General features: G+C 39.6%; 1 protein-coding gene across 7 annotated transcripts in view; it reads right to left on the bottom strand.

Moving 5' to 3' along the window:
• Positions 1–377: 377 nt before the first annotated feature.
• The window catches only part of TRPS1 (transcriptional repressor GATA binding 1), a 236,691-nt gene continuing 210,043 nt past the window's right edge, over positions 378–27,025 (bottom strand). For all 7 annotated transcript variants that reach the window (XM_081873993.1, XM_081873991.1, XM_081873994.1 and 4 more), the window contains 2 exons: positions 5,647–5,769; positions 378–1,883 (listed from right to left, as the gene is read on the bottom strand). In XM_081873993.1, the coding sequence (XP_081730119.1) occupies positions 822–1,883; positions 5,647–5,769 (1,185 nt within the window). In that variant the 3' untranslated portion in view covers positions 378–821. The remainder of the gene's footprint in view (positions 1,884–5,646; positions 5,770–27,025) is intronic.

Raw genomic sequence — 27,025 nt, 5'->3', positions numbered from 1 at the left:
TTTCTTTTTCTTTTTCCCGACACCAGCGCCATTTAACTTTAACCTTTCCTGAGATTCTTTTTCATTTTAAAAAAAGTTTTCAGATTGCAAGGGAAGGAGCATTACACTGAGGCTTTCATGATTTCGAATGCTCCTGATGATTGTTCCTGGGTCTGCAGGTACCTATTCAATCTACTATTGCACTAGACCTTGATAGATTGGGGAGTACTGTTGTAGACTGCAGGGCGATAGCCACCAAAATAGTAGCTACCGGCTGGTTTTGCATGAGTGACGTCTGGAGAAAACTACTACCTCCAGATCGCAGAAATGGTGGATGCTGTCGGATGCTCTAATAAGGCCAAAGTGAACCCAAATGAGGGGAAAAAAATACTACTAGATTTCTGGACATCAGTTTATTTAACAAGTCCATTTTGCTATACAGTGTGCATATGTTACTGTACACCTGCATTATACATCTTTGCATTCTAGCCAGCTACAAGAACGAAAAGCATTAGTTGTCTGATTAGGGTTTCCCCCCCGAAGAGACTTGCCCTGATATAGTGTCTTCTCTATAGTTTTGGTGGACGGGTCCCAAGTAAATATCCCTTAACCCCCAATTCCAGCTGCCATCCATTTTGCTTTTCCTTCTTGGTAACTTTTTTTTTTTGTCTAGAGGAAGGAAAAGGAGGGAAGAGAAAAGAACGAAGGATTGTATACTGGATAAGGCATGCTTGCTATATGAAGTGCTTAATAAGACATTACAAGCTATTGAATTCCCATCAAGGAAACCTATTTCTGTTTAATTGTGCTAAGTGCTAAGGTTTATTTTATTTTATTTATCTTTACTCTTTAGATTTGCCATTCGTTTCAGCTTGTGCATTGTTCCTGTGTAGGCCCCTCTGGATGTGAGTTGTGAAGTCATACTTGTCCGTGCAAAAATATTGGCATATGCTGCACTGAAAAGGTCCACTGTCACCATGGCAACTCATATGCAAGGCATACATCACTTCATCCAGAAAGACAATGCCACAGTGCACACACTTGGTTGACAGCTCATCTTGAGTACTTCGGTCAACTTTCTCTGTTTTGACTACATTCAAGGGACCTTCATTTTTTACATTTGGCGGTGCCTTTGCTTTCTCCTTGGAGGCACCATTTGCAGTTGGCCCAGGTCTGGAATGTTTTATCGCCAAATCTAGAGGAATGTCATTATCAGATCCGACAGCTGAAAAATGAGGAGGCAGATTAAAGGTGGGATAAGGCACATAGTTTTGGCAAGGATTTGGTAGGCCAGGCACATGACTCAAGTAGTGTGGATTCCCGGGAACGGACAGCTTATATTTACTCCAGAATCTCAGCCAATCAGCTTCACTTTGAAAGTCATTGTGTACAAATGGAAGCCCAAAGAGTGGGTACTGGTACTTTTCAATGGGGCTTCCGGGTGGCGAATAGTTCGGATGCTTAGCAGGTCTCATGTATTTCTCTATTGGGCTGCCTCTCTCTGAGCTTCCTTTTCCTTCTGATATAGAGGAACTATTGCCTGGGTCTCCGGTACTTTCCTGAGGACTTTTTATCTGAATGTGCAAAGGTTGCATCCTTTTGTGAATATCCAGAGTTTGGCTGACCAATATTGACTGCGGAGCAGAATGGCTTTTAGTCAATGAGCCCTGGGCTTCATATTTACTCAGGCTGGGAAGCTGGATTTCTCTCTGGTGACCTTCTGTTATATGATCCTCTGACCTCCTATCTAACGGGCTGCCGTTGACTTGTTCCTCACTGTTCCCTCTCTGCTGTTTGTTTAGCTGCTCAGCCTGAAGTGCCTCCGGGTTAAGGCGCTTTCTCGTTCGTCTCCTAATGATCTGCTCACCGTTGTTCTGCTTAATGATGTTTAAAGGCCTGGGAGTCTGCATATAAAACACAATAACATCATAAATAAAAGAGCATTGCTAAGCAAAGCTTTGCAGAACCGCTTGTGCAAATCCCCAGTTATAGTTGCTGAACCACATCAAGCCATTGCAGGGAAACAGCTTAAAGAAATGGCTTCCTCAGATCAGGAAGACAGAAGGTCAAAGCAAGCACTCCTTAATTTTATATAATTAAAAATGTGTCAAAGCCCCCTTTCAATGGTTTAGCTGGTATCAAAGTGCTTTAGCCAGTATCAAATCTCCCCACCCTAACAACTTTTTGTTACTTTCAAGAGTCCCCGGAGTGCACAAAATTCCTAATAATGACTGTATTCATTGAGGATATTCTAAACTACAAGATCTTAAATCTGATCTTGGTTTGATCTCCCAGTTGGTAAGAAACCAAGATTTGTTGAAGCCAAACATGTGAGACAGAGAGGAAGGGAAGGAGGCACACAGCTTGTTGCTGGACTGAAAAACCATGGTTTATTGGACTGGGATAATTTCCTCTGCCTCCCTCCCTATTTTCCCTTCTCACCTTAAGTTACTTGGATATCATGACCCCTTGTTGAAGATCAATGTTTTAAGTGACTATGATTGTGACTCATGAATTATGCATATCAGCATTTTTAAACCAACATTAGACTAGACAGCATGCGAAACAAGCCAGCTTTCTCACCAGCACCAGTACCTTTACACAAGTGTTGCTTGCTTAATCTGGCTCCTTCACCCCACAACTTTCTAGCCTCTTTTTCGAAGTCAAACAAGTTGTGTCGGTGATTGCCTCTCAAGCTTTATTCTATTAAAAATCTAATTTTGAATAAATATTCACTATGATTTAGGGGTTTAATAAGAAGTGGAAACTTTTATTTCATAAGAACAGTAGTGGTTGAATTTCCCACTCTATGATTCTAGGAAGTGCAAGCTCCCCCAATAAGCAAAGAGGAACTGTGGGGCAGGAAATAAGATGATTATGATATAAGGTCCCAAAGTTCAGGCAAGTAAGTTGAACACTCAATTCTCTTTTACTAGGATAGTTTAAAAATGCTTTACGTATATCTATTGTTACATTAAATAACATCTCTGCATGAATATTTCTGCCTTTTAAAACTTGTAATCTTTGCTATACGCTAGTGTAGCACATGCCAGAATGGCGATGATGGATTCTCTTTTGGCTTGCTCATCACTCCTGTTCACTGTAAAACACACATATGTGGTGCCAGAATGGAAAACTCCCTGGTAAACCTATATATATCATATATTCTGTTACGTCATGGAAGAAAGGGAAGATGCGAACATACAAACATACTCAACTACCCACTGGTTCCTATGCTTTCTAGTACCACTGAGAAATGGGACTTAGGACTGTGTGTATTATGGAGATGGACTGGACGAGGGGAATAAATCCACTGTGGAAGTACATGCCAAATACACCACTGATCTCAATTTCTGTCAATTGCTGCTTTTATTTTTAATGCCACTTCAGTTCTAAAGGGCTTCTGTTGTGTTCTATGAAACACAGTAGAGAGGCAATTTGGTAGCAAAAGCTGACCATCACTTTGAATACTGGGGCAATGAGAAGCCCATGCCCACATACTTTTCACTACATAAAGAGGCATTTGTTATAATGGGGTGGGGGAGAGAATATAGCAATATTAGGGTGTAAATTAATTTGCAAGCTATTTCTGAAAGTGAGCTCTATCCATATTTGCTACAGTTTATATACTAATTTACTTTCAGTTCAAACTGTGTTACTGAGGAATCAGAAATTTCCTGTGTTTATATAGCTTTGTAAAAATGGGAGGGGGGAAAAACACCCAACCTTCTAAATATCTACATTTATTTCAGTGTGTTTCTGTTTGTCACAGCCTAGCAGGGTTAATTATATCTATGGGCTTTGATTGGGCACTTAAATTAAACTCATTAATGTCAGTGTACATCAAATAACATCTCACTACAATGCTCCAATACTGCTACTAAAGATGGTGTTATCTTAGTTCTGTGCTAATGAAATAAAGGTTTTACAACTTATAACCAATTAGCAATGTTGCCAGCATACATTTATTAGGATTACTTTGCATGTTTTATGATACCTTTTAATTTAAAATATCTAAAATTGTAGCTATAATGTATTTACTTTCTTTCTTTCTTTGTGTGTGTGTGTGTGTATACACATCACACACACACACACAATCTCACAAAACTAACCATGTCTTCCATCACTTCTAAGAAAGGGGGGGGGGGGGTCAAAAGATGCAAAAGAGGCAGTACAGCATTATTCCAAGACAAGATATAAACAGTGGATCAAAAATTAAATAGAATTAAAAAAGGCGCCAGATGAAATTACATTTAGATTGAATTTGCCATCTGTGTGATTATGTTGTTAAATAAACTATAACAAACTATTTCACACTAAAAGTCAGGATTAAAACTCTCATAAAATTGCATGAACTCTCATATAATTGGGGGAAGTCAACATTGCATTCTTTCCATTGTCCTGCCTGTGGAAAGGACTGCAGCTTGCCAGATGGAATAACCTGCTTGCCCCCCATCCCCTGTGCTGTTATGGGGTTCTCCCCCATTAACCAATTTCAGCAGATATAGGGAATTTGGGGGGAAGTCCTGTTGTGCAAACAGAAGTCCTTACACAGCACTTCCACTGGTGGAGCTGGTTAGGTGAATGCCACCCAATAATTTTATTTATTTGTTCAAGGAATGCTCTTATATGAGCCACTGAAATCTGGCTAATATCTGGTATGGTCAATATTCAATGGCCTGCTTTGGGCGTACATACATGGGCTTGTTAAGCAAATATATGCATGAGCCTTGTTCCCTTCTAGGCACAACACAGTTCAATGGGATGTTTAATCATAGCTTTCCCTTATGTCTATTTTTCTTTACTTTGTAATATTTATATGCCGCTTGGTGGTAAGAAGAATACCTCAAAGTGGTTCAAAATGTGTTACCAGAGCTGGAACAAGCCAAGGTCTTAAACCACATTTCTGATTGGGCTTAAGATCATGGCTTGTTGAGTTTCTGGTAACTATGGTTTACCAGTTCAGATGTAATGGGAAACTAGGGTTAATTAAGCCAGGAAGTCCTGCAGTGAATCAAAAGGGAAGGGTGGAGCAGGTTGGCATAAACCAAGCTATGTTCATTGGAACAGGACAGTATGTCCCTTGATGATACGTTGTTGGGAACAAAAATATTGCTCAGAAGCTGAGTTATTAGGCTGGAGCTAGATGTTGACAAGGGACATATTTCTGCTTTCTATCCATCAGACCATTGGACCATAGGGCTCAATGCTGTTTACAATGATTGGCAGCTGCTTTCTGATGGGGTATCTTCCCACTCTACCTGGAGATACCAGTGACAGAAACTGAGTCCTTCTTCCTTCATCAGCTCTGCCACTGAGCTACAAGCTTTCCCCTTTGTGATCAATATGAGGGGATCTTGACAAGTTCTGTTGCAACATATTTCTGTGAACTTCTTGGGTGGGAGGAGGAAACACCCCCACTTTTATTCTTTATTTTGTATCAAAATAATTAATGCCTCATTGGTAATCTCCAGCATAGACGCCTCTCCGTGGTGTATCAGCATGTTCCATAATGAATCACATCTGATCCCAGAGTGGCCGCGTTGGGAAGAAGAAGAAGAAAAAAAGGGGGGGGGGGGAATGCAGTTAGGAAATTAACCGCAGCTGCCCTACTTCAGCCTAGCTGCCGAAAACCTTTCCTGCATAAAACGAGTAAGTTCTTCCTACCGAGTGAAGCTTCTGGTAGAGACCACACGCGTTGCATACATATCCTCCATTTGCATTCTTTCGCCAGAGAGAGGTCTTTGTGGTCAGGCAGTTGGCACAGAAAACTCCTGAGCCTCTACGTCTCTGAAACGGGAAAAAAGTGGGGGGGGGAGGGACACAAGGTCAAAGGTTAAGTCACGTGAACTGTGGAGTTAGGACAAATCAACACAGGAGTTTTGTCTCTAGGCTGGCAACAATTGATAGCATAAAAACCACACTGCCCATAATGAGGTCAGGTTCAATTGCGCTTAATAGGGAGCGCTGATTTTCATTACAATTTACCCTACAGTGATGGATGAGGTGTGCAAAATACCACCACTTCCCTCTCCACCCCCCAACCCGGTAACAGCTTTAACTTTTTGAACTTTAGTGTCTGTGCCCTTCTAATGACTGGATTCTGAACTCGGAATTTCAATGTTCTATTTTGACACAAAATGATCTCTGCTGATCTTGCTAGCTGCTTTTTGCAAGGATTTCACTGTTTTAATTATAAGTATTAACTACAAATAGTGTGTGTGTGTGTGTGTGAGAGAGAGAGAGAGAGAGAGAGAGAGAGATTCCAGTTCGTTTGTCTCATTCCAGTTCTTGTAAAAGAGCCTATTAACAATATACACAATACTGAACGTAATTCCCACATAGGTTAACATAAAACTAAAATCCACTTATGCTACTTTCTATTTCCCACAGCTCACTGAGACCACGGCCTAATTTCATCGGTGAAAAATATGGCATTGTTAATGATACCACTTCTGAACTTCGTATGAAACTAGGCAATGCCGCCTTATCAGTGGATAGATTTTTTTACTTTCGTTTTAATTTAGTAAAGGCAAAACTTTTCCAAATGCAAAATGAACATTAACTGGACTGCTAACTGAGCTCTACAGCTTTACTAATAGCCCATTCAACATTTACTAATATTCCATTATGTTCAGCATCGGGCAGCGCTGACCAGAGAAGCTTGTTAAATTCCTTCTGTGACATAATGATACCATTAAACTTTTCATTTCAATAAGAACACCACAAGAAAAAAACAAACCAGGCTGTTTTTGTGGGCACAACTGCTAACAACAATGACATGGCTGTCTTGTTCTGCCTACCCCCCCTCCCCCGTGAAAAAAAAAAATCATTTCAACATTGGTTTCTTTCTTTCTTTTTTACAAACTTTTATTAAATGTTCTCTGCCCTGCACAAGTGTGGAGGGAAAACATTTTCACTAAAAGATTAAACTGATTTTGTTCTAAATTAAAAAATTACCAGTCCTGTAAATCAAAATTTCAAGGTTTCATCAAATTTAAGTAATTTATTTAACTTTACGCCATACTGTAGGGAAGGGGGGCTATCAGTGCCAAGAAAATACAATGGTTATAATTGTACTCTGATACATTTCAAATGGAAAGCTTTTTGCAGACATAATTTTGGCTTGGAGTATGGAACACTTTCTTGGCATGGAAAGGGCATTTGATTCATCGGGTGTTTCACAATGTATCACTAAAAAGACCTGGTGATCAGCCAGTTCCCTATAGGGTAATTTTTCCTTCCAGATGCAAGCGCTATCAGAGGCCCTCGTCAGCTAAACTAATTATGATCTTGCATTTGCTGATGCCTGCTCACTCTAACGTTCGACATCCCCCATTAATCACCAATACGAGGAAAATGAATGAAACACAGGGAAACGAGGGCAGGTAACCTACACGGCCATAAAAATCTAAAATGAGAGCAATAATTTAACAAGACTGGGGAAATGTTTTTCGGTGAGCACCAAAGTCAGCCTAACAATTGCCCTTTTAAACCAAGAACACAATTTCATTAGTGTAGCAGGTTGTCTTGCTTCAAGTCGAGGTAATAAAATCAAGAATGCTAACGGAATGATCTCCTGGTCCCACCCCTCCAATCAAAAACCACTAAATCATAATCATAATTACACCTCATTGTCTCACCTATGTCTCAGTTACAATAGGACCACTACGTGTCCAATTATTTCATAATGTACTATGCATTTATAAACATGTGCATTTATAAACCAGTTAATATTGAAAAATCTTTAAGCCGTATCTGGGAAAACTTTGCTCCTCCAGTTGCCACTGGGCAACAACTCCAGTCATCCCTGGCCATCGGCCATGCTGGGTGGGTCTGATAGGGACTGTAGTCCAATCATGTTTGGAGGACCAGAGGTTCCTTGCCTCAGCTCTAAGTAGTGTACAATATAGAAAGTGATTATATATATATATATATATATATATATATATATATATATATACACACACCGTATAAATCCATTCTTTAAAACCAACCTTAAAAAATTAAACACCAATAGAACTGCAATAGAAAGACTATTAACAGAAAATAGAAGAAAAACAAATAAAACAGGAATTCAGGGGATTTAAACACATAAAACAACATCTCATCTCACGGGTCAGGGGAATCCTGGGCAAAGAAATAAGTCTTTGCAAGGCATCTGGAGGGGGAAGGGCAGTCCATAAAAAAGGGGAAAGGGGCAGAAAACGCCTGTTTTGGGGTTATTCCTCTGTAGGATGTGGTGCCTTAGTAAAATTTACCCAGGTGATCTAAGTGATCTTACAGGTCAATACAGGGGCAGGTGGCCTTTTGGGGAATATGCATAGAATGCTTATTATTTATATGCATAAAATAATTCATTATCAATTAATTATTAGTTTATCTATTAAGTATCTATATATGCATAGAAGGTTAATTGCCTATCTACACCACTGAAACCCTGGGGAAACCTAAAAACAAAAAACCCGCAATAAAATAAATGATGTGATGATTATTTGTAAACACTTTAAGGCGAAGGAATTATTTGGAACGAATGATTTGTGAAGGCAGTTTACTGATTGGGAATGACTGTCTACAATTACTGTGTTGTATATTATGCAAAAATATGGAGTGAAAAATTATCTATGCAACTGGCACACCATGCAATTCAATGGTGGTTGAATTTGCCTGACCCTAAGTGTAAATAGAATAATAGAATCATAGAACTGTAGATTTGGGAGGAACCGTGAGGGTCATCTAGTCTAACCTGCTGCAATACAGGAATCTTTTGTCCAACACAGGGCTCAAACCCACAACCCTGAGATTAAAAGTCTTTAAAATGAAGATTCTTCCTTGCTACTGAGTGTTTGTCAGTGTGACCAAAATTTAAAGGAGAAACCACAACTACATTAGACACATAGTTATTTCATCAAATATATGCCAAAACGCAACTAAATTCAAGCTAAACTGTGTAGCGATGAACTAGCCTGCCATAGCGACTGGGATTAATGAACACATGCCAGATAAGGCCAGAGGAGAGATTAAATTCAACTTCTCTCCTCCTAATCAATAAAGTGATGTTTATTTGGATTTAAGTTAATGTTTCTGTGCCTTCTTTTATATCTTTGGGCCATGAGCCATTCTGAAAAGCAACACAGAGCTCACAAGTGCCGTAACTTGCACCCAAAATCACAACGGTATAAAATTACACAGGCTGTAGCTAGAAGAAAGTAATCTTACTTTATTACCTGATAGATTGTGTGGGAAAAAATGTGGACATGGAAATTATTGGAAAGGTGTTGTATTTTCTGTGACAAGACTGGAAATAATTTCAAAAAGGGGGGGGGGGAATCTGAAGGTGCATCCAGTTCTTACTTAAGAGATTGGATTGTTTTAGAACTGATTAAGTTAACCAAGTGGAAAGGATGTAAAATCTCTAACAGGATAAGTAGAAGCTATTTCTTACACATTGGAAAGCAAGGTAATTCAGGAAATGTATTGTCTGGAACCAGTGTGACCCATCTAACCTATTTCTTCCTGTGTTAAATGGCTGTTGTTTTATATAAAATCAATAAAAATATATTTTAAAAAAACACTTCCTAGTTTCTGTATAAATAGTGTAATGTTCTTCATAATCTGGATGATGAACAGATTGGAGCTTCTTCATCTTCTTCAATTTAGATGCTATTTAATTCCAAAAAAAGGGTTTACTAGTGTCACTGAAGTCTGTAATTTCCTCTTTGGGAATACAAATTTGTCTAATCGGTAACCCTTCACTGTATTACAAACTGAGTGGTATTTTCTCCAAAAGTTATTCTCTGGCTTGCAATACCAACCTAAATTCTGTATATGTGTGGTCAGCAGACCAAGTAGCTGAGGCCAGCTGCCTTAGAGGTGCATTAAATTCCTTAATGCCCAACCTGATCCTAAACCATCACAGAGAGTTGTGAAACATGGAGAAAAGCATTATTTTATTTGACTGTTATCTTCTTTATTTGTGTCAATTTTCTCTACTGTTATTTTGCGAAATGTGATTGTTCAGTTCCCGATCTATCTCTTGTTCCTGAGTGGGGTTTTTTTTAAAGGTAGGGAATGAATTTTCTGCAATGCCTGTTTCTGCAACTACAATTCCTAGAATAGGACAAGGCATAGGCGACTAGCAGGAACCAATGTTATAATCCGCAGCCCACCCTGAATGATCACCAGTAAAACTCACAATTCCTTTTCTAAAGATAATTCCAGCAAAAACAACTTATTTCTTAGAAAGCCTGAAACCCATGCATTTAAAGCACATTCATACCACTTTAACAGGCACAACTGTAGCTTATCCCTCACAGGGCTACAATCAAATTTCAGTTCCCAGGATTCTTTGGGGGAAAACCATGTCCTTTAAAAGTATGGTGTAAAAACAAAACAATCCAGAATAAAACATTCAAGCTTCAAGGAATTTTTTCAGATCCTTCTCTAAGTGAAGGGTATTTATTTACCTCTTACTCCAGATGTTGTTGGAATACAATTCCCATCAGCTCCAGTCAGCAAGGCCAATGGTCAGAGATGATGGGAGTTGTAGTCCACCAACCTCTGCAGGATACCACACTGCCTATGTCTGCATTAGCCGCTTGAATCCCATTTCATGCATCCCACCTTTTATCCCAGCCCTAACAAAACCTCCTAGCAGCACTTCTGAACATGTCCCTGAACAAAGATGAAGGGATCTGGATTCCCATCAACGCCACTTGTTACTAATTGGAGTTATCCATGTAGATTTCCTGTACGTGCTTGGGAAAAGAAGCCCAAAGGGTCTATAATTGAAACTATGTTTCTGCTGCGTCAATCTTTAATTATGTGGATCCTTATAGCTAGTACATTATAATAACACTGCCTGAAGGGACCACTACAGTTAAGGGTCTGTCAGTATTTCCATTTTAGTTCCTAGGTTGGGGTGTTTAATATCTCAGTTGTCTCAAATCACATTGGGCTGAAATTTGGCACACAAATTGGCCAGCACAGATGTGAAGTGGTTTTAAAAAACAACAAAAAACACAAAACTTTATTTAAATCAGTTCAGCTGTTTATAATTTGGAGGAAAGCCAACTATGAAAAAAAATTCAGGTTTGTGGATAATACCTCTCCCCCTTTCTCAAAGCATTTCCAGGAAAATAGCAAACGTATCTTACAGGAAAGCTTCCTGATACATTAATTTAAGGGAAAGGAAAGCTTAGTGAGAATTTAAAGAGAAGACTGTATTTAGTCTCTGAGCATGTTCTAAAAGTTTTGCATGGATAAGAAGCATGATGAAGCCATGAAAAGACAGATCAACCCAGACACAGGGAAATGGATTCGCATTTTTAGTGACTGCAATGTCTTGGGATTTTCCACTGGAATATGCATTACTCACATGAGGGGAGCCATGCAGTTTCTGGGGAATGAGCCTCGGATGCCAATGGATGCCAATGGCCCTGCCTCTGGACACCCGTGAGCTAGAATGATTGCCATTGAGTTCACTATGCGATTACTGTTTCACTAGGAGCCAATAGGAAGAAGAAAAGGATCCCTAGCCACAATTAAGCGTGAGAGTGAGACTAAGAGCAAGTTCACAGCAAATCAGAGAAGCAATGGCTTTGAAGAGGCATGAAAAAGGTGTGTTTTCAGCTATAAGGGTTCTGGTATTTTGGACCCTACAAAACCACTAGTTTAGCCATGAAAACCAAACGCAATGAACATCTGTTACTACACTAGTTTTACTAGGATAGTACCAGAAGGATTTTCAAAATTAGTCATGTTTTTTGAGAGTCCCATATATAAAAACACAAAATGAGGGTTTGTAATTAGGAGGAAAATGTGTCTTTAACTACTGTGTCATGCCCAAATGTATTGTTTTGCTCAAATTAAATACGGACTGAATGCAAGCCACTCTGGAACACTTTTTGGCTGAAGAGCAGGATACAAATGTTCTTAATGAATAAATAAAGCCGTGTTTAATTTTGGGAAGGCGATGGGTTGCAGCCTTTGAAATAATTTCTCCAAGCCAATTATCATCGACCACAATGGCACAACTTGAGAGTAACAGACAATGCCAAAGATATGCAGCATTAAGCAGCAGATACGTTGGAAAAGAGGCCTACTTACAAACTGTGCAAGAATTAGTACTCTGTAGTATCACAAGAGCTGCACTGCAGAAGTGCTAAATGATTTTCCTGGAGGATGTGCTGGTTCCGAATTTAGGAGCCTAATGTAAACCAGGCTAAATCTCAATCATAGGTATGGTTAAATTATTGTAATCGCCACAAAACCTAAAGGAATTTACTTCAAAACAAATGTATTCATTTCCTTTCCTTAGTAGTACTATTGGCTATGCTACTAGGAACAAGAGGAGCAGCACTAGAATACAAAAAACATGCATTTAGCACCAAGAGTGTGATACGACCTGTACAGAATACAGAACAAGCATAGTCCTTGATACAAGGATCACAGTTTAACTGGGAGGAAAAGATGGCTTGATGAACAGAGATTACAGAACATTCCAGATGCAGGGAAGAGCATGGAAGGAGGTGTGAAAGTGAGAGGTTGAATCTGAAGAGGAATGAACAAGTCGATTGCTGAATTTTATGTTTTAATGTATTATATATTTTGATGTTAGCCACCCTGAGCCCAGTTCTGGCGGGATATAAATAATAATAATAATAATAATAATAATAATAATATCCAAACCAGTCTCTAGATGGGAGAATAATGTAGAAAAATGGTTTGCAATGGCACTAGCTTTGAGAGTTCCCTCTCTTCCTCAAGGCTTCCCTCTCAGTGGTTAACGGAAAGGCATCTTCCAATTATTTGGGTCCATGCTTCCTTTCTCTAAAAACCAACAATGTAACTGTCAGGTAAAAGTCTATGACTCCCTTGAAATTACAAGTTCCCGTCAAAATTTGCTCATCATTTCAGTGAATTGAAACATGAGCTGCTGCAGCTATTTGCAATTAAGATGACATATTTGGCATTTTATTTACCATGAGGACAAAAGACTTAACTCTTGTCTACAGAGTGTACATATCAACAGTGTACAGATTCACTTTTAGATAATCAAGTCTGTGTAACCCTTAAAAGTGTCATGCAGCCCAATCCTATGTCTGTTTCTTCAGAGGTTCAAGTCTCACTTGCTCCATGGGGTTTATTCCAAGATAGGTGTACATAGGTTTGAGCATCCTGAAAAGTTCCTGTATTACTCTGCTGTAGCAAAAATAAATTTTCCCCTGTGCAGTACTTTAGGCTAGGATTTGGGTGTGTGCGTTGATGTAACCTTAATTCAAAAGAGTCTGGCGAGATTACAAGTAACAGGATGTAATAAACAATGTAGCAGGTCATTGGTGGATTCTGAATCAGTAGAATTTCATTCAGAAATGTACTACATTTATATTATTATATTATATTATATTATATTATATTATATTATATTATATCATAATATTAATATATTTATAAACAGGTATACTATATATTTCTTTGCAATTCTGTTAAAAAGTATTGAGGTGTTTTATTATGCTTGCCAAGGATCAAATTCTGGGTAGTGGTTCAAAAGTTATTAAGGCTTCTCCGCCCCATTAAAGTATATGACAGAGTTTGTTTGTTTGTTTGTTTGTTTGATTGTATTTAAAAATGTTTCTTACAAAGAGGTTTACATTAAAACACACAGACACCCCAACACCATCTAGCCCTTAACTCCAGCCACACAGCTGCACCCAATGACCAAGCACACACTCCACAAACCCACCCACTTACACCATGTCTTGCCACTACACACACACACACCTAACCTCATCACACACAGAGAGACACACAGACACACACCAGTGGTCAATTCTGCTCCCATGTATGCTGTCTAGAAAAATACCTCAGGCAGGGGTGCCCAAACTTTTTTCAGAGAGGGCCAAATCTGATTATTTTTTTTTGTAACAGTTTACAGTGGTTAAGTACTTAATTCGTTCCAGAGGTCCGTTCTTAACCTGAAACTGTTCTTAACCTGAAGCACCACTTTAGCTAATGGGGCCTCTTGCTGCTGCCGCGCCACCGGAGCACGATTTCTGTTCTCATCCTGAAGCAAAGTTCTTAAGCTGAAGCACTATTTCTGGGTTAGCGCAGTCTGTAACCTGAAGCGTATGTAACCTGAGGTACCACTGTATTACATCAGCATCAAATGCTACAGGGACTAGCATTGCACGACTGTGCCAAAAACTACATGTCCACAGACTAGCCACAAAAAGCAGTAGGAAAAAGATGGCCCTAGAACCAATGTCATTTACCAGGACAGTGCAAATGTAGAGCAGGGTGGTAGCAAAATTGGGGCTGTGTGGGTGCAGCAGTAGAGTCAATCTGGGACTTGTACCAGTCTTGGCCTTACCACCCTGTCCCTGATAAGTAGCAGCAAGGCAGATGCCACAACGGGGACTCTACAATTCTGCCTTATTATATCAGCTGGTCCGCCTCTGCTTGGAAAAGAGTTCCATAGCTGTGGGGCCACTTCCAAGAAGATCCTGTTCTCCTAAAAGATCAGAATAACGTCTATGAACATTGCTATGTGAACGTGATTTATATGAAATTGCGGACTTTTCTGTCACGGGAAATGAAACCTTTCGATGTAGCATTCCAGAACATCTATAACAGCTCTAACATTTCCATGCTGTATTGTTTAGTTTCTTTCATTTCTTGACTCTGCCAGTCAATGATTGAAAAAGAAATAAATGCAGGGAACCAGGCGCTCCTGAAGAATGCTGATGGGGTGAAAATACTGAATTGATAATGACAGGAATTGGCAATATTACACAAAATTGTTAACATTTCACCAAGGCCTATTCGCCTATTCCCCCCCCCCTTTCATTTAAGCCAAAAAAGAAAAAAGAAAGAAAGAAAAGGGGGGAGAAAGTGCATTTGAGTTTTTCCTATTTCAGTCTCATCCAATTCTGGGCCACACTGAATTTTAAATAAACTATTATTTAATCAAATACAGGCACATTAGTCTCACTCCTGCTGACAACTTCAATTATAATATTTTTACTTTGGACTGAAAAAAAAGGGCTCATGATCTTTATATTGCTGTGGCTTCTGCACAACATCTGGTTACAATTTTTATATACCCAGCCATCAAACTCCTATCTCCACGAAGCAGTTTATTCAAGATTTGTTTTAATTATCCAGCGCTGCAAACTTCATCTGGCTTTTACAAGAAAGTGAGGAGGATATTTCAATTGAGGCAAACAGGCTTCAACAGGATCAGTGGGATTGATTGCTGGTATGTAAAGAAAAGCTGCTGAGACAATACGAAGAATTAAAAAGAAATGCTTCTTCACCACCGCCAGGAAAGAAGCGCTACTTTAAGCACATTTTATTTTATTCTTTCTATTGTGTTTTAATTTCTTCTTCATGCTATAATGTTTTGTTTGTTTGGCTGGACTATTTCATAATTGCATCTGTTATTGTTTCCACATAACTCTTAACGTAGGCTGCCGTTCTGCTTTACTTGGAAGTAAGATCAATTGAATTCATCGGGGCTTAACTTCCAAGGATCAGGATGACAATTCCAATTTTCATTGCGGCAAGTGTTTCATTGTGACTTATAGGTCAATCCTGTATTTCACTGAACTGGAGTAGTTCCTGGGAACCAGAAGAACACTCCCCAATGCAGAGGCTTTTTTCCAGACGGAACTTAGTGAACCTCACTTTTGGCACCTCTCAGGTGGGCACTATTGCCATTTTAAGGGAACATGGTGAGTTCCAGCACCTCTTTTTCTAGAAAAATAGCACTGCCAATACCCCCCCTCAAAAAAAAAATAGTCTGACCCTTGCAAATATCAACAAGACACTTAATGGGAGAAAGGGACTGTGGACCTGGTGCAGTGGCCAAGACTAATTGGCCAAATATCCATGGAAGATGTAGACGAATAATTATAACAGCTGGAAACTTTAGGAAGTCAACCACTGTCTCGTCTCTGGGTCAGCACTACCATTATTTATTTTTTTATCTTAGAACAAGCCTTTGAACCTTGCTGAAATCTCGCCCCCATTGCTGAAACCCCTATTCCTGAAACAGTGCCCATTCGACAAACTCTTGCTCAGCATGGAATATGTGATGAATGACTAAGCTTGTGTTGCGCTTATAATATTGAGCACAGTCTGCATTCTCGTAAAGTCTTACTAAATATGGTTGGTGTAATCTGCGTCAGAAACTGCAACAGTGGGTTATCTTCAGAACTGAGAAATTATTTTGTCCAAAATACAAGCAGGTGGGGAGGGGGGGAAGCGGGACTAACTGTTGCTCTTGACATTGATACGTATCACAGCATGTAAACGTTTAGAGATAACCCATGGTGGTGTTTTATTTTGGTTCTTTTAAAAGGGCTTGTTAAAATGATTTCAAAAACATACTTTGTGCTCTTGTCGGAAGTCAAGTGCACGAATCAACCCATTCTGATGCTCTCAGTTCCTTCGGGAGAAAGTGTGGGATGTAAATTGAACAATAAATAAAATTAAGCAAGAGAGTATGGGATCATACTGCCAAACACAATGCACCCAGAATGCAGCAAGGACAGTGATTGGGTGTCTGTGGCATTCTGGCAGAATATGGGTGCCCAAGTATTGGGCTGGTCATAGGTTGAGAGACCACAAACCTCAAGAGATGCAGACTTGGTTGGAGACACACACTACTCTATATCTGTGATATGAGAAACCAGTAGCCTTCCAGATGTTGTTGGACTACAGTCTGTGGCTATTGTCTACACTGGTTGGGACTAATGGCAGCTGGAACATCTAGCAGACCAGTAGTTCTCCATCCTTGAATTGGTACATTGCAAGAAACAATATCAGAACTGTGGTGCAAGTCACAGGGGCTGTATTAAATGTGAAGCAGATCCTCCTGGGGGAAAATAGAAGAAACTTAACTCCCTTCCCTCCACACTGAGCTTAAAAGCCACCAGGTTGGATCCTCCACTGACTAGGAAAAAAGACTGGAGCGGCCAGTTCCAAGACGATGTAAGAAAGGCTTATAACACCAAAATTCAGACTAGCTGCCTGCACCGTGAGATGATGAAATAGGATGCGTGCATATAACAAAACTTTTTATTAACTTGCATCTCTGTGAACAACCCTACAGAGACCGTTCACAGGAATGAAGTTTCAAACATCTGCATCTCCCATTTAAGGCAGGTTGGGATATCTTAACAGGAATGTCAGCCATGGTCCTTAACCAAATATATACACCAACCTCAGCCTTAGGGACAAGAACAACTTTGGCAAAATTAGCATTTCTGCGGAACGCTCAGATTCCTCACTATTGAGATAGAAAGATAATTAGCCGTTCTGTGGTGGATTCAGCAGAGGGCTGAGTTTGAGGGCTCAGACATTCTTTATTCATTTTCTAGCGCTCATTGCATATATGGATTAAAGGCAAAGTAATGTGGAAACTTAAAACTATTTATTTTATGAGGTAACTATTTTGGAATCCATTAAATGAAAATACTGAAAAAAAATGGTCTCATTATTCTTGTTTTTCAGGCAGCTAGTGTTTATCGTTCCAAGTCAGATGTTTCACAAGCTTTAGTCCTCTCCCTCCATCCCCCCTCCCAATCCTACACAAGGCCACATTTTGCTTTACAGATAATCACTGAAAAGTTGTAGCAGAAAGACTAAACTCTGTCCCGTGCATTAGCTATGGCATTGTGGATTCAATATCCACAAACTTCCAGAAGCAATCAGCAGGGGGCAACCAGAAGAAGTACAGAGCAATCCACATTAAAAGATCACAAAAATGTTGTGCCTTGCACTGGCCTAACACTGCAGTTCTCTAGATTGAGCTTTGCTTATTTCTGAAGGCTGAGTCAGGAATTCAAAGTTAACAACTTATGAGATATTGTGGTCATTTCACCCCCAAATGCATAGCAACCCATGTGTCTGAGTTTGGGAGATGGCACTCTGCTGAGTTTCTCTTTTTCATCCATTTCAGGTGAGTTTGTGGATGAGGACCAGTAAACTAAAGCTGAAAGCTGACATTTCAATAGGAAAGGTGATGTTCAATCTCTTCTGGATGGGATTTCACCATGCCTGGAAAAATCAAGTTTGCAGCTCAGGAAAGCTTTTGATCAGGGGAATCTGTGGCACTTCAGATGATGTTGGATTTCCAACTCTCATCAGCCCCAATCAAGGATGGTAGGAGTTGCAGTTCCAACAACATTTAGGGGGCCGCAGCTTAGCCACTAGTGCTTTAGATTTTGCCCCATTCCTTGAAACTTTTGCACTTTCTCTTACGTTTACCTCAAGCCCTCTTGATGGTCTTTTTAGGCACGAACTCTATTCTCCTAGGGCTTTAAAATAACTTACGCAGTACATTCTGGGGCTCATTTTTAAAGTGAGTTTTAAACTGCATTTTAGATTTGTTACAGCATGTGCTGCTTTATGCTGCATTTTAATCACTTTGTTTGCATGCTTGTTGCTTTTGCTTTGTGAGCTGCCTAGACAATTCATGTTATGGGGCGACAACATGAAGGTAGCAAAAGTAACTAGCTAAATAAATAAGAAGGGTACCAGTTGCAACCTTTCCTAAAGAGAGATAACTTTTATCCACTGTTATCCACATTCTAGGAACATCCAGATGATATATTGTAGTGCAGTGAATGTGGGGTTGTATTTGTTGTTGTTTTTTAATTATAATTTTTATTAACCGACCAATCACATCAAATCAAACCAAATTACATAAATTCCAAATTACACAGCCGAATTTTAAATTTTTGTTGGGGGTACCCATATTTCAATTTCCGAAGGGATCCAATCAACTTCTTGCTTCTTACTGCTGTTTTAATGTCCACAAATCTAACCTTATGATGTTCACAGTACTATCCAGTCCTTTCTTATTATTTTTCCACATCTCTTGTTGTTATTTTCATATATTTTTCCTTTCTCTTTGTGACCTCTGACAGTCTCCGCAAGCTGGTTAGAACAGTTTGTAATCCTGCATGGTTATTATTATTATTTTTATCCAGTAGCCATATCCAGACGTTTTCCATATAACATCACTTCCATACATCAAAACAGTCTTAGCGTCATTAATCTTCACCAATCTGCCTCCTTTCTCAAAACCTCTGAGGAGATTCACTAGGAATGCAGTCTGAAAACGAAGTTCATTCTTCCTCCCGGCTATAAATCCTTTGGCAAGATGGCGACTCCGAATTAATTGCTGCGCCATTCCCAAAAGAGATTCATCTTTTGTCTACTAAGCCCAGGACCTTTTCTGGTGGTAATACCTGCCCTTTGGAATGGGTTCCGAATGGGCATCAAGCAGACAGCTACTCTTAAGTACCTGCTTAAAACTCACCTGTTCATCCAGGCCTCCCCTGATGTTTTAAGATGACCCACTGATTTGTGATGTATTTTGTATTTGTTTTATGGGTGCAATCTTATTGTGGATTTGATGTGATTTTGTATTTTATTATAAATTAGGCAAGTTGTAATGATATATTCATTGGATAGTGTTACCAAAGAGCACGCTCATTTCTGTGAAATTAAACTGCCTCAGAAAGCATTCACAAATTCACAACACAACTTGAGTACAACCCACCCAGGAATTCTCCTACATAAACCCTCTTGGCAAAGTTGTGCAAAAACCACAATAACAGGGCTTGCACAGAACTTCCAAGTACACTTTGCCCATTGATGATTCCCTCCCAAAAAGGGGGAGTCAATTTATTCTCCATTCAGACCATTAAGCATATGAAAATGTATTTATTTCCAATTATTTTCCAATCGTATTTTTACTGGCTGAAGTGAGGCAATGGACATCTCCAGGAACTGTCCGTTATACATTTGCCAAAGCACACAGACACAGACATACACACAGAGAGAGCGAATCTTAGGTTCTATAAATGTAATTGTGATCTGGAAATCCATAGCTACGTTGTTGACTTTGGATTCCCCATATACTTGCCAAACTACCAAGGTCAGCCCAACTGTTAGATATTTTCTGGGAGATAAAATTCCTTGGGTGTCATTAGTGGCCTTTTTTAAAAAAAATCAGTAGCTGTGAAAACAAGAAGGCAATTAACTACCTGAAGCTGGTTGGATCATTTTCAAGGTCTATTTCGGTCATTTCTTATCTTGTATATATGCATATATGGACTGATGGCATTCATGTTATACCTTGCTTTGTATTTTGCTCTGTTATTAATGGTATACAGTGGTACCTCGGTTTACAAACTTAATCTGTTCCGGAAGTCCGTTCTTAAACCAAAACCATTCTAAAACCAAGGTGTGTTTTCCCTAATGAAGCTTCTTGCCACCAGTGCCCTTTCACCATTCAGATTCTGTTCCTAGACCGAGGTAAAGTTCTCAAACCCGGACACGATTTCCAGTTTTGCGGAGTTCGTAAACCAAGTCGTTCTTAAACTGGACTGTTCTTAAACCAAGGTACCACTGTAGTGGATTGCATGACTTTATTTTGGGTCTTATTTCTGCTCTGTCGGTCGTAATAAATTGACAATAATCTGAAGATCTACCAATAGATCCTGATTTACCTTCTGCCTTCCCACCTGTCATTTATACAACAAATAAAGCTAACAGAAAGCACTGCTCCCTTTCCCCCACTGCATGGGCTTGTCCCTCCCCACCAATCACAGCAAAAGGCCTCTGTGTCAAATTGGGAAAAGTACTATTAAATGTACTATTGAATTATAGTAGGTGCTACATACAGTTCTCATTCCTTTGGGCATAGATTTGCAAAGTCAGCGCCGCTCTTCAAAATGTCAAACACACTCAGGCCTGGTTAAGGTTTCTTTAATGCATGGTCTTTGTCCGTGTCAAATGCCACCTCTTTTTTCTTTGTAAGTTGTATGCAAGGACCCATTGATATGTGGAACACCTGTTTTTCATTTGCAGTATTTAATGTTTCTTTTCTAATCAGCATCTGGGGCAGGATGAGATGTCAAAGATAGATGTGCGAAGATGCTGAAACAGAGGACACAATCCTCTGGGGACTTTTTGTGTGCACAGCCCATGGAAATAAATGAAAATTCAGGGGAGCACAGAAACCTCTTTCCTTTTAATGGAGAACGGACAGGAGATTATCCCGCTGGATTATTTTTTTAAAAACGATTCTTTACTTCGGAATTTAGGCACTTTGCCCATCTTTTTCTTATGTTGCTTGTGTGCTTGATCAAACACCCATCAAGAGAAATGAATTCTAATACTGAATGGCTGACATAAAACACACACACACACGAAATTTCAGTAATTGCATGTAAACCAACAGAATGCTCACTTCGCTTTTCAGAGATGATAATTTTGACATGAGTTCATTTTCATCCATGCAAACCCAGCTGAGAAAGTAGAGGCCGTGATTCCTGCTGAAGTAGATATTCCTGATTTTGGCTGTACAACCTTGTAGCATTAAGATGCCCTGGTTTAATACATGCTGTACCTTAATGCTTTTGTTTCAGTCTTCTAAAACAAAGCAGCAAAAATATAAAAACAAAAAACCACTACCCTTTGTACCCTTTTCATCCCCCCCCCCCAAGTAAGTGCCAAAATAGAGAAAGAGTAATCTGATAAAGATAAACCATGGCACAAAAGTTTCCCAGATAATTGCCTTCACAGATCTGGTTGAGCTCTCATCTCTTCTAATTAGCCTCATTACCATACCTTAAGACAGACTAGCAGTCAGTCAAGCCTCCTCCTTTTGCCCTCTTAAACTATCCATGACAAGCAAATGGGCAACACATGGATCCAGTAAGCTAATTCCAGGCAAAGCTTTTTATAAAGCTGCCCTTTACCAGAAAACGTGCATAACAAGGTTTTCCACAGAGTCACCAACCAGGAATGTGCAGGATTATATGAGTAATTAATAAAAATGTTGCTCAAGTTGATGCTTCTGGATCACTCAAAGAAAAACGCATAAAACTTTTTTTTTTTTTTTTAAGTTATAGTTCTTCACCGGGTTGGGCAGTTTCAATAAAAATTATTCTAGAGAATGTGAGTGACCCACCTATGTAGAACATAGTGATGTCTGAAAAGCCATTATTTTCACCTTTTCTTCATTAAAGCAAGTAAAAAATCCTGTCACAAGCAGTTCCGAGTACAGAAGTGATAACAAAATGCTTATTCCTTTGAGGTGTAGTGATTTTCAAACTTTTGTTGTCAGGACAACCCTTTCAGTTTTTAATTGTCCTCCTGTGCGTGCCCTGAATATAGGTGCATATTCTCAGATGTGCATATTCACTTAGGGTCCTGGTCAAAGCCTCTTTGGATTCTCTACTGAACAGTGAAGAACCCAACCCAACCCTCCCGTATGGCTGTAATTTGCAGGAAAATATATTACAGCTAATAGTCTCAGCTTGGTTTGATAATAATAAAATATACAACAGAAGAGAAACCCATCAATGTGCTGTTTTGATTCACTGCTGCACTGGAGGGGAAACTTGAACTTAGAATTTGGAACGTGATTAACATCGTGTTGTGACAAAAATTACCAACACTAGTAAACGTTGCATTGTTATGCAGGCATTTTTAATGTCACTTTAAAATTAAGAAAAGGAAATCAAAGGAAAAGAAGCAAAATGTTTGTGCTACCTAGCTACATCACTGTGTTTTACTTGGTACCTCCTTTAACTTGAGTAAGATTGTTTTTTAAAAGAGAGAGTTCCGTTTCTTTTTTCTTTCCCAGTCTGCTGCCCTTCTGCTTTCTAAATATGACTGCCTCACTTGAGGGTTTTTTGTTTTTTTTTTTTTTTTTTTTTTTTTTGCTTTTGCACAGGGAAAAGCAAGTGATGCAATCGCAGTGGCAATGAAAATCAAGGAAATGGATTTTCTGCACTTTGCAGTTTTGGGGAAATTAACAGTCCATTCAGTGTGACTGAAAAATACCCTGAAGGCCAATATTTACTAAGCATGGAGCGCACACACAGGAGCCTTGTTGAAAATCCACAACAAATCTTTCATTGCAAACAAATCCAGAGCCTTCGGAGTGGATACAACAGTCTGAGTAATGTTGAGGCTGACAGTAAGAAAGCTGTTCTTTAAAAAAGAAAAAGGAAAAAGTCTAACAGCAAAGCTTAATGCTTGTTGGCCTCCCACCAAGATTTTGTGATTTCAGTTTCAGAGAGATAGTTTTTCCTTCTCTTAAAAAGAGCATGTTAGAATGATGAGTAAGGTGGCCATATGCCCTGTTTTATAGAGGAGTGAAGCAGTCCTCTATTCAAAATGCTGCAGAGTCAAAGTCCGGTTAAAGGATAGAGAATCCTTAGACAGGAAAGCAGGGACCTTGAAGGTCCCCATCAACAGTTAAGAGATTTCCTCCCTGCTTAATGTAAAGCAGCCAAGAAATTATCTAAACAAACAAACAAACAAACAAACAAACAAACAAACAAACAAACTGGACAGCAGACTGAACAGGCACACACATCACTCAGTCAGTCTTTTCCATTACGGCAAGATGTATTGTCTTTCTATTTTTTACTGTATTTGCTGATATTGTGATTATTTCTAGCTATTTCAACACAATCATACAAGTAAAACAAAACTATTGCCTGGGTTGCAGGCCAATTATTGGGGAGGTGGAAAGTGGCTCAAGGAAAGATTTTCAGTTTTACATGGCACTTCAAAATACAGTTAAGTGATGAGGTTTTAGAGATTCCAGTGCAACAAGGGATGAATAACACTCTGTGCTGGGAAACAGCAGCAGCAACTGCAGCAGCAGCAAAAGTATTCCAATGCAATGCAGAAACTTTAATGTGTAAGAGAGGAATGTGATGTAGGAATGCAGTGCAGTCAGGCCCAAACAGCACATAATACATACATACCACATGCTTTATTATGTGAGTGGGTAGGCTTCAAAAGGGCATTCTTTAAAAGAAAAAACTTTTTAAAAAACACCCCAAAGATGCAAGCATAGCGAATCATTTCTGAAATCCAGTTCTTGCAACCAGCTCGGCGACCCCCTTCCCATCTGCTCCAATGGCAAAGTGGAGTCACAAACTGAATTCCAAACACAACGAGATGAAACGACCAGCATTCAGAACCCTTGTGTATATGAGGTCAGCTCAGTCCAAAAACATGCACTGATTTTTCAATCAACTGAAATAATTTTATGTGTTTTCCATACTCTCTATGCGGCTAGTTCATTTCGTAATGTGTGTGCCTGAATATCTATTACAATCAGATAATGCAGATTACAGAGCACATGGTGTTACACAGAAAGTAGAACGAAATAATTTTTATTATGATTTCGGAGTTGTTATACCTCAGTCTTCCTCCAGAAGACAATAACAACACACAATATAAATAGTAATGTAAAAATATAAAATAAAAGCATACATCCATTATTATTTTTTAAAGCAACACTTATTACTCAAGTCCAGTCAATATCAACATCAGGTATCAAAGGCCTGGACAAAGAAATACTTTTTCACCTGTCCTCCAAAAATAGCTAATGTGGAGGACTGTCATAATCTAACCAGGATGGATAAAACGAGCCTTCCAAAACTGTTTGCACACTGTTGCTGACCATGCTGTTCCCTCCTATTTTTCTTTGTTCCCCATACAGCCTTCTTCCCGTTCTCTGCATACTGCCAAGATTCATATTGCAAATGTCAGTGTTGGATTAGGCCAGGCATGGCCAAACTTGGCCCTCCAGCTGTTTTGGGACTACAATTCCCATCACCCCTGAAACACTGGTCCTGTTAGCTAGGGATGATGGGAGTTGTAGTCCCAAAACAGCTGGAGGGCCAAGTTTGGCCATTCCTGGATTAGGGTGAGGAGATCCACATTCAAATCTCCACTTAGCCATAAAGCTCACTGGGTGACCTCTCAAGCAGACCTACCTTACATGGCTGTTGTGAGGGGGGGGGGAATTCCCTGATGTTGCAAAGCACTATGTAATGTGTGCATAGATCTGTCTCTATTATTTAGTAGAAATATTTGGAAATTAAAGCCTTGTTCTGTTTCATAATGAATAAATAAATAATAATAATAATAATAATAAAATAAAATGGCAAGCCTAACTTCCTGACAATTTATTCATTAAAGCAAACACTACAAAATACAAGTAATGAAAAGTGGATTAGGTTCCAAGTGCCACATTCCATCCCCTTTCCTCCAGAAATTAAACTTCTTATCAGCTTACAGTTAACACCTTATTTGAAGCCATTCTAGCTACAGCATGTCCTCAGAAACCAAATGTGTGTGACTTAGAGCAGCAGCAGCAGCAACAAAAACAGGACAAATTCAGAGAACTCCCATGAGCCTGAGAATGGATGCCAACAAATCTCTTGGGATGATCACCAAGAAACCCAATGTCAATGTGATTGCTCTAGAAGAAGTTGTTTTGAAAGCTTCAACCAAACAGGATTGATCCTGTCTGATGGCAAATATTATCCAGGGCAAATTAAGTCTTTTTTTTCCAGCTAGTGGGCTTGGCAAAGCCATTCCAGCTATCCAGTAAACGCAACGGCACACCCATCACATTACCTCCCATCAAGATAAATTACAGCAAAATTATCAGTCATAGTTGGCAGAGATAACAATTTTTGCAAAATGTTAACATATGCATGATACACAACCTCACTAGCATCTGGACAAAGAGTTTGGCCAAGGTTACATTGGCCAAAGTTACCCATACGCTGGTAACATCCAGGTTATTTTTATTATTATTGTTAGGATTTATATTTATGCCCCAACTTGCAGGGCATTACACATAGGGAGCTTTTGAAGGCTAATGGGAAACTACAGTTAGCATGGAATATGGCACATAAATTAAGTGACCAGAAATGGTTGGTTGGTTGAATGCATCTCACTACTGTTCATCACTGTTCAAAGTACTGGTTTTAACGTTGAAAGCCCTACACTATTCAGGATGTAGGTATATCTAAAGGGCCACCTGCTCTCATATGTTAATTCTATTGATTGCTTTGATGTATCTTGGCATGTGACCTGTTCTGTGATTGTTTTACAATGAAGGACGGGATATACATTTTACAAATAACAATAAATGAACCTGCCTGTTTGTTAAGCTCATTACCAGAGGCTTTTCTTGTGTTGCTCCTGTCGCAGATTAAGTGAGCAGTAGAGCTTTCTCTACTCCTTGACTTTGGAATGCTTTCCCTAGGACTGCCCACTAGAAGCCAGGTTCCAAGCGTTTTAAGCACCAGGCAAGTGCTCTTCCGCTTTCTCTTTTGCTTAGGCTTTCAGTATAGTGACTCACCTGTTTTTAGGACATTACTGCTATTCCTTGCTGTTTAATGGATATTGCTGGCATTGTGCATGGAAGTGCATGTTTACACAGGAAGCAGTTTTTATATTGGTCCATCTAGCTCAGTAGGGACGGGGGTGGCGCTGTGGGTTAAACCACAGAGCCTAAGACTTGCCGATCAGAAGGTCGTCAGTTCAAATCCCCGCGACGGGGTGAGCTCCCGTTGCTCGGTCCCTGCTCCTGCCAACCTAGCAGTTCAAAAGCACGTCAAAAGTGCAAGTAGATAAATAGGTACCTCTCCGGCAGGAAGGTAAACGGCGTTTCTGTGCGCTGCTCTGGTTCGCCAGAAGCGGCTTAGTCATGCTGGCCACATGACCCGGAAGCTGTACGCCGGCTCCCTCGGCCAATAAAGCAAGATGAGCGCCGCAACCCCAGTCGGTCATGACTGGACCTAATGGTCAGGGGTCCAGTCCCTTTACCTTTACCTATCTATCTCAGTATTATCTACACTGGCAGGCAGTTGCTCTACAGGGTTCCAGACAGGGAGTCTTCCTGGAGCTTAAACACGGGATCTTTTGCATGTGAAGCATGTGTTCTCCTACTGAGCCACGATCCTTCCCTTTCTCACCTTTTTAGAAGTCTTCAGTGTGTTTAGGCTTACAGACTTAAACACTGCTACTTGTTTATTGTTGTGCTGTAAGCCATCTTGAAAATGTTAAGATTTTTCTGAAGCATTGGCAGATAGATTATTAAGCAGCTGGTGGCAATGACCTCCGTTCCCCCAACACTTAGAACAGCCTTTCTTAACATGGTGGTGCACTCCAGATGTTTGAGACTATAACTCCCGTCCTGGTT

The sequence above is a fragment of the Podarcis erhardii genome (assembly GCF_964252035.2).
Source record: "Podarcis erhardii genome assembly, chromosome: 8".
Taxonomy (NCBI): Eukaryota; Metazoa; Chordata; class Lepidosauria; order Squamata; family Lacertidae; genus Podarcis; species Podarcis erhardii.
Note: the sequence above shows the minus strand (reverse complement) of the source record. Positions and strands in the feature narration are given on the sequence as shown.